Raw genomic sequence first — 8394 nt, forward strand, 5'->3', positions numbered from 1 at the left:
CAGAGCCCTGTCTATCTCAAGTCTGTGGCACGGACACCATTGGCACCCCATTTCTCTGGGTAGGGGCTGTGTGGATTGTAGGATTCAGGTGCTTTCTATCCACCATGGTGAGACCTGACGCTATATTCATCCTGGGCCATTTTATTTTATTTACATCCCAAATGCTACCCCTCCAGGTCCCCCCCCTCACAGAGACCCTCCCCCTTTCCCACCTTCCCTGTCTCCTCTGAGAGGGTGAGCTGTTCAGTGTTTGGCCGTGGGTCTCTGCATCTGTCTCAGTCAGCTGCTGGCTCGAGCTTCTCAGAGGGCAGCTCTGCTAGGCTCCTGTCCCTAAGCATAGCAGGGTATCATTAATAGTGTCAGGGGTTGGTGCTTGCCCATGGGATGGGTCTCAAGTTGGGCGGGTTATTGGTTGGCCATTCCTCTGGTCTCTGCTTCATCTTTGTCCCTGCATTTCTTTTAGGCAGGACAAATTTGGGGTGGAAAGCTTTGTGGGTGGGTTGGTGTCCTTATCCCTCCACTGGGGTGGAGGTGGGGGTCCTGGCGGCTGCCTGGCGGGCTACTGGGACAAGGATGCCATCGGACGCGGGCAAGCTCTCGCCAGCCGCCGGCTGTATCTGTGGAACCCACGAACCCTCCGCTTTCTGGGCAGTTTGGGAGACACAGAACTAGGTGAGCACGTTGACACGTCTTACAAAAATGCACTAATGCAATAACGAAAGTTGGACACTCTTAAAAAAAAAAAAAAAAGAATTCTCGCGAGAAGAGCTAAGCGCCAGGTTCGTACCTGAAGATCTCGCGAGAAGGCTAAGCGCCTTTCCTGGCTGTCGGAAGCTGCGGACTCGTCCGGGCTGTTGGGGTCCCTGGCGCCATGGCGTCCGCGTACTCAGTCCGAGCCTTCCCAGTCAGCATCCCTGCGGTGATCATGGTAACTCGCAGGCTCTAAGCGGCGCCGGCATTTGGTGGGGGTTTGCTAGTTGTTGCGTGAACTGCGCAGGCGCGGGCGGGCTGCCTGAAGCCGCGCTCTGCTCCGCTGGATAGGTGCGCACCGGCCATCCTCTGTGTCCCCAACACCAGTGCTCACCCCGGTGGCGTCTTAGCACCATACATGGCTTTCCCTACCAGTCTCTGGACAGACTCTCAAGGGTGCTGTCTTACCGATGTGGCACAGAAGATAGGAGCGTTACCCAGTAAAGGGCACTGGATTCCAAGCTGTCCCCAAGAGCTTTAGGGCTCCAGATACAGGAGCTGGTCCTGCCTTGTGGAGCCGAGCCGTGCTCTTGGAAAAATGGCATGGGAAGTGCTAAAAAGTCGGGAGAGCCGTGCTCTTGGAAAAATGGCATGGGAAGTGCTAAAAAGTCGGGAGAACTTAATATTAGTTGGAGACAGAATCAGAAAAATTTGAGCCTTGGGGAATGGACTTAAGACCCCAAAGAACTGATAAAGCACACTGTATCTAGCCGGCTGGGTGATGCCGAAGTGTCAGGGGACAGTCAGCTCTGCAGGTTAGGGTGGCTCTCATTTCCAGACCTTCATGCACAGAGGAGCTTGGTGTAAGCAGCTTCACACATTCCAAGTCACCATGACTTCACTTAGCTCGTTAATTTAGTTGATAACAACCCTCTAGATTTCACCCAGTCCAGAGAGAAGTGGACAGTAGTTTCCATTCTGTGTGCTCAGACTTTTAAAATCTTTATATAAAAATCCGTGGATGTGATTGCAATTGAGGCGTCATCCCTGTTTCTCTCTTGCTCCCCCTTGTCTGAGAGTTCTGGTTGTATAGTCTCCAAACTCAATGGAAGGGACCAGTAGCTCCCACTCCCCACAGGAAAGCAGTTTCGCTGCCCTCCAGGTTTCTAACACTATATCCTCACAGGAGACAGACTGGACAGAGCCATGGCTCTTAGGACTCCTCGCCTTCCACCTGCTGTGCCTCCTTCTCACATACTTCTCCTCACAGAGGTATAAACTACAGATCGGGCACTTCCTGTGTCTGGGTGAGTAAGAGAAGCATGAATCCCTCTGCTCACTCTCATTGCTGCGATACTGCCCCCGGGTTTGTTTGCATTGTGTTTTCATGGCATTTCCCAAGCCTTCGTTTCTATGTGGAGATCATGAAGTCATCTTTGGACATGTTCTAGGTTGGTCACTAAGGATGCCAAGCATCAGCACACTAAGATGTTGATTCTCTTATGCTGACTCTTAAACAGATAATTCCTGCTTTGAGTTCAGAGCCGCTTATCTCTCATACAGATGATGTCTTCTTGCTGTTGTTAGTCCCATACTGCCTGCTCTAGAAATCAGACTGCATATTAAGAGACATTCTATGCATATAATATTGTTTTCTGTTAGTTTTAAAGATAATGGCTTTAGGAATTCTCTGCAGGGATTAGGTACCTGGAATGGAGAAAGAAAGAGTCTTTATTACACAGAAACAGACACACAATAGAAGTCGTGGTACTTGGCCAAATGGCAACATTCAATATTTTGGGCCCCTCAGTTGGGTCAAAAGGATACAAAGTAAAATGTCAGGAAGAAAAGATTAGTAACAGCTGACTGGCCTAGGCATGAGGTCTGGCCCAAGTGAAGATAAGTGTTTAGAGCCCCTAAAATACAGGGTGGGACATGGGGAGGAAGCTGGGTCATAGATCACATACCACAATCCCCAGGAGCCAAGTGTCCCAAACTGAGTGCTTACAGGATAAATACTTGATTTTTGTGGACACTGGAAGGATGGGGAGAGTTTGCTTGATGAGTGGAAAAGCTGATTTTAGACAGTTAACCAATTGATTGAGAGGCAGGAAATGTGAGCTCACAACAGAAAGGTGTCCGTTCTTCATTTGGAAATTTTGGAGTTACACTGGTAAGCAAAATAGACTCCTAAACTTAGCATAGCTTCCTTGGGGACACCCAGATTCAGTAGTTAACCGTAGAAGCTTTCTAATTGTACTGTTGCCAGCTGTAGTGATTCTTTTTATGTGAACTGAGGTCTGCACATTGGACTACATGGAGGAGCTTGAGTTCTACGGGCAGAGTGGAGACACATAGGGGTGAGCAGGTGAGAGGGCTGGGGTGAGCACTTGGTACAGAGTTAGTATGCACAGATGTCTTGAGGGAAGGGCCCTGAAAGACAGACCGACTTCCTAAGGTTAAGAACAGTGCATGCACTTGCAGTTTTGGAGAGGGATAACCATAGGCATTCTTGGGAAACCGCAGACACTGCTGCATGCTCTGTATGGTTGATGGCTCATTACAATCTCAGAGAATAAAAACCACTGGAGTTCCTTCCTCTGTCTTCACAAATGCTGAGGTGGTAAGACTGAGCTTTCCATCTGGATCCTGGTGGTGGGCCTGCCAGGATAGAACAGCTTTATGGGAATGTGGGTAAGACCTTTGGCATGTCACATATGTGTTGATCTTTTTCTGATTCCTATTAAATGGGCATATTTTATAACTTGACAGTTTTAGAATCCTTACCATATCCTAGTTAAAATAGAAATAGTTTTTTTTTTTTTTTTTTTTTTTTTTTGGTATTCTGTTGAACTGCTACATGTAAAGATGTATTATCTCGTTCCGTAGTGATTGTAATTGGTCACGAAATTCTAACATAAGTTTTCTATGTTTTCTTAGTAGTGCTAGTCTATTGTGCCGAGTACATCAACGAAGTGGCCGCAGTGAACTGGAGGTGAAGTCAGCTTTTCATGCTCTTGACACTCTCTTAGTTTTCCTCTACAGTGGCACTATCACATGGAACTTTCTAAAGAAAACATGAAGCTCGCAGGGAAATTGAGGACGCCAGGAATCATGGCCACATAAATATTGAACAGCCTGTACATATGGGGTTAGGCCTTAAGAAATAAGTTAGTTAAATTATTTTCTTGTTGTTGACCAAAAACTAATAATTTTATTTATTAGAATAGTTTTTTTTTTTAAAAAAAAAAGCTCCTCATTGGTGGTATGTGCTATTAAACAAAAATCCCAGTGCTACTTTTGGGATAACTCTTTATGGTCAGGGAGGCCTTAAAGGTTGACACAACAGTGAGATATTTTAAGAATGACAAAACCTTGTTGACTGTCCCTCATGAACTCTTAAGGTGCTGACCAATAAATTACAGTCTGTGAGAAAACATTGGGAATATTGTCAGGGGTAATTTGAGAGAGTATTGAGCATGTGCTATTATTTGAGAGGAAGGGGGCCTTCCTCCTGCCCTCTCCCTGTTCCACTTGGAGACAAGTGTCCTATACCTATACAGTGCCAGAGCCTTCAGTTACTCCCTGCCTCCCCAGCCCCAACCCTCACACCTGACTTGTCCTTACTGATTGTCCTGTCTCAGAGCAGATGACTCCCAATGTTCCAGTGTGTCCTTAGTCACTCAGGAGCAAGCACAGAGCCCACAGCCTCTGCTGTAGCCCCTCCTGTGGGCCCCCTGCCACCTCAGATTTGTGTCACCCTGACCTCTCATCACACACATGCACATGCTCTCGGCTTTGTTTCAATAAGTTAGACTATCTGGGATCTTTCTTCTCTCCAGAAGATAGGCTTCCTTCAAGACTGAACCTGTCTCTACATTTCCTTGCTGTAATCTAGCAGGTTCCCAATCACTGTTACTGAGTCAATGAAAACAGCTGTCTACCGTATTTCCACATTACCAAGACAGAAATGTCTACCCCTAGACAAGTCCTGCCTTCTACTGCCCGGCTCTCTACCCTTGGGCAAGTTGGACTCATGTGGCCTTCAAGTCTCCTGCACAGAGTGGCAGTTACTTCACTGAGGTGGACGGGAGCAGGGAGCACCAGACGGAACTTTCTTAAGTAGCTGTAGCAAGAATGCAGCTCTGACTCTGTAATTTATGAGAAACATAAAAGCTGTCTTGTGCTGTTTTGAGAACCCATCAGTGAACCCACGCGATGAGCCACTGTTCTCCTGTTACCTCCCAGGACCGAGAGTCAATCATTTTGTTTTGTTTTGTTTTGTCTCCTACAACAGATTGTTTGCAAAGTATCAGTACTTCGACTCCCGGGGAATGTTCATTTCTCTTGTGTTCTCTGCGCCGCTGCTCTTCAACGCCATGGTCATTGTGGTATGTATGACGCATGACACAAACGTTTATGTCCTGGCTTTCTTCACTCAGGGGCTTGGCGGTCTTAATCATGACTCCAAATGATTTTTAGATTATGTGGGTACGGAAGACTTTGACTGTGATGACGGACCTGAAGACCTTACAAGAGGAAAGAAAGGCGAGGAGGAGGAGGAGGAGGAAGGAGGAGTAATGCTAGACTGCGGCTGTGCACCGCCACGTTTGCCCTCTGACTTGGTGGTTTCCAAGCTGGGAGCTGCACATGGCCCAGACGCCTCCCGTCAGCCGACTCCTGGTTTGGAAAAAGGTTCTTACAGCTTAGCACACCACAAATGGTTCTTAATTAAGAGTTTACTCTGTTTGGGGCCCCCATTCAAGCTCATTGAATGGGGACCCCCTCCTTTACATGATGGGAACTTTCTGGGTCAGCCACTTCAGTCACAGCTTCTCACAAGTTGCTGGTAGATCTCTTTATGTAACTAGAGTTCATGAGGTTTTAAGTGTGGAAACTTGGAAATAAAGAGCTCCATTCTACTGGGACCACTACCTGCTCCTTCTGTTTCTAGCCTGTAGCGGTGGCTATCAGCTAAGGGTGGCTTGTTCCCCCAGGAACTCTGCTGATGTTTGTCACCGCAGGTGGACATGGCACTTGTGTCCATAGGACAGGGCCAAGGATGCTGACGTCCTAGAGGGCACAGGACAGCCCCACCATGGAGTATTGCTGTGTATATAATGTCAGCAGTACCCAGGCTGAGGGAGCGGTGAGGCAGGTCTGGGGAAGAATGCGGTGTGTTTCAGTTCCCATGAAGCCAGGCCTCTAAATAATTGAGTTGGGGCTATGCCACTAGAAATGTTTTGTTTAAAAATATTAAGCTAGAATGAAAGCTGTAAAGTCAAGACTCTGTGGAAAATAGTATGTCAAATGAACCGTTTGGTCTTGTTTTTTCTGGATACAGAGTTATAAATACCTGCGTGCTCTGTGAATGGCTTAGCTGTTTCTACCCAGACTGTGACATCTTATGTGGTTGGGGGCTGGCAAACACAGCAGGGTGTATTGTCACCTGTGCCTCTGTTTTGTCAGACACCCTTGGTTTCTGTAGAATCTGGAGCAATAAATCTGTAGAGATTACAAATGACTGAGACCCAGACTTAGAGACAGTAAGAAATATTATACGCTCTTGGCTTTAGTTTAAAGAAATAATTTGTGAATTATTTTCTTTATTTAATAGGATTTTTTCCTTTCTAAATTAAACATTCTTCAAAGTTCTAAGCTAAAATAAAATCTAGTTAAAAATATTTAAATAGTATAAATACTTTTAAATACTTAAAAATCTAGTTAAAAAATACTTAAAAGGTTCGATAGACTACGGTTATGTTCTGAAACCCAGTTATATAGTTTTTAATGTTTATCCAGCTTCAGGATTTAACAGAAACCTATTGACTGTCTTGTGACGATCTGGTCATCCTATGGTGTGAGTTTGCGGCTCCTGCTGCAGCACTTAACCTGAATTGTGTTCACAGTCTCTTGATTTGTTCCACTTCACATTGAACAAAAAAAGTGCCAAGGAAAATAACACAGTGTAGTAAGTCAGATTTTGAATTTCAATTCACACTGTTAAGTCATGGACATTGTGTCTGAAGGTATACATAATTGTATGTTTCTGAAATTTTCTGGTTCAGGATATTTGATCATTTTATGGTTACAAAGGTGCTTACTATAACATTGATTAGTTTCATAGCAAATAAGAACAAATTAGTCGGTTGGATAAATCTGAAACATTTGCGTGTCAGATAGGTCTGGAGCTCATCAAGTAGATCTGTTCCCCTCAAGCCTTTGTGCCCGAGGCCAGTGGGGCAGAATGGGGCAGAGAGCAGGCGGGACGTCCGCGTACCGGCGTATGCTGGGATGAATACCTCAGCCTGTGTAACCATGACCTTGACTGAGCTTTCATGCCTTGTCTCTGCACGTGTGGTTGTGGATGCATGGGTGCTCCGTTCTTTTCCATAATTAAATGTTTGTGTTTTGTTTTGTATTTTTAAACGCAAGTTTTGGATTAGAGAGCTGGCTCAGTTGGCACTCTCCGTTTAAGTGTGCAGACCTGAGCTTGGTCCCCAGAGGAACTTAACATTTGCTCCTAAGCATTGCAAGTCCCATGGCCAGGAAACCTGCCTGATGGAAGGAAGGAGGCGGCCACTCCAAGTTGTCCTCTAACTGTATGTGCACACAAAATAAAGTGATGCTCAAGTCATTCCCGACCAACGGCACCTGAGGTGGCCCTCTGGCTTTCACACATGCGTGTGTGTGCACACTGCTACACACATAGCACCTACACAAATGTTGTGTGTTTTCTGACATTCCCTCCGTGGATAAAATTATACTTGGAGGAACTTTTTAACATTTTACCCTGATATTAAGGAAAATCCTGCCAGGTGCAACTATGACCAAGCAGTTGGGTTCTGTGCTGCTCTGAGGATTTTGCAGGTTTGCCCAGTGCTGAGTTCACACTTCCGTAAAGGAAGGTTGACAGGCGCCGATGGGCACAGTGAACGCTTGCTTACTGAGTAGTTGTGGAAAGCACTGAAAAGGCCTAGAATACCATTTTATACATTCCAGCCCATGAAACTTCATGTTCATTATTATGCATTAATATACAATAAAATATGTTTGATTATATACAGTGTGCTTTCTCATGTGTGTGCGTGTGTTTAGAATCTAACATTGAATAAGATTTCTCAGTGCTGGCTTCTTGGTTTCTGCCTGTGACCCTCGTATTTCTGGAAATGCAATGTCATCAGCATCAAAGAAAAGAGTCAGTATGGAAGTCTGTGCAGAAGAAAGCCGCACGAGGGTCTGTTCTTAACACGTGTCTGTGAGACATCCCGTGGCGTGGGGCCGTGATCATCATCTCTTCACAGTAGGACCTGTGGATGTGAAGTGTTCCCAGGCTTGCCAACAGTCAGAGCAGAGCTTCAGCATTCCTCAACAGGCTCCATTTCTGAGGGCCAGACCTGATGGCTTTCCTTTGGTAAGGACTCCCTCAGCGGAGCCTCCCGGTTGCCTTAAGTAGAGTATAGGGTGATGTGATGCTCTGCCAACCAGCATACTGTTTATGAATGTTTACAGGGTTCAGCTGGGGTCAGGGAGAGCCTGCCCTACATCTTCTCACTCAATGCAGAGAAGGGATGGACAGCTAATGCCAGAGACCATCAACGTGGGTACTGTGAACCAGTGGTTAGAGACAGCGCCTTTTTTAAGACAGTTACGTTTATGTAGTTATCCTTTGGTACACACAAGGAATGGAGTCTTGGATCCTTT

General features: G+C 46.0%; 1 protein-coding gene across 1 annotated transcript; it reads left to right on the top strand.

Annotated features, from left to right (window-relative positions):
* The first annotated feature begins 811 nt into the window (after positions 1 to 811).
* Positions 812 to 6318, top strand: Tmem18 (transmembrane protein 18). The gene is made up of 5 exons (XM_021202361.2): positions 812 to 928; positions 1877 to 1997; positions 3631 to 3685; positions 4988 to 5081; positions 5173 to 6318. The coding sequence occupies exons 1-5, from the start codon at positions 872 to 874 to the stop codon at positions 5269 to 5271; spliced, it is 426 nt and encodes a 141-aa protein (XP_021058020.1). The 5' UTR covers positions 812 to 871; the 3' UTR covers positions 5272 to 6318.
* Positions 6319 to 8394: the final 2076 nt, after the last annotated feature.

Source organism: Mus pahari, chromosome 7 (assembly GCF_900095145.1).
Source record: "Mus pahari chromosome 7, PAHARI_EIJ_v1.1, whole genome shotgun sequence".
Classification (NCBI taxonomy): Eukaryota; Metazoa; Chordata; class Mammalia; order Rodentia; family Muridae; genus Mus; species Mus pahari.

Bases quoted from the DNA above. Each gene is read 5' to 3' on its own strand.
- Tmem18 (XM_021202361.2), top strand. From the start codon at position 872: ATGGCGTCCGCGTACTCAGTCCGAGCCTTCCCAGTCAGCATCCCTGCG. The intron at 1,998-3,630 runs GTGAGTAAGAGA...ATGTTTTCTTAG, and splicing joins CGGGCACTTCCTGTGTCTGG to TAGTGCTAGTCTATTGTGCC. The intron at 3,686-4,987 runs GTGAAGTCAGCT...CTCCTACAACAG, and splicing joins GTGGCCGCAGTGAACTGGAG to ATTGTTTGCAAAGTATCAGT.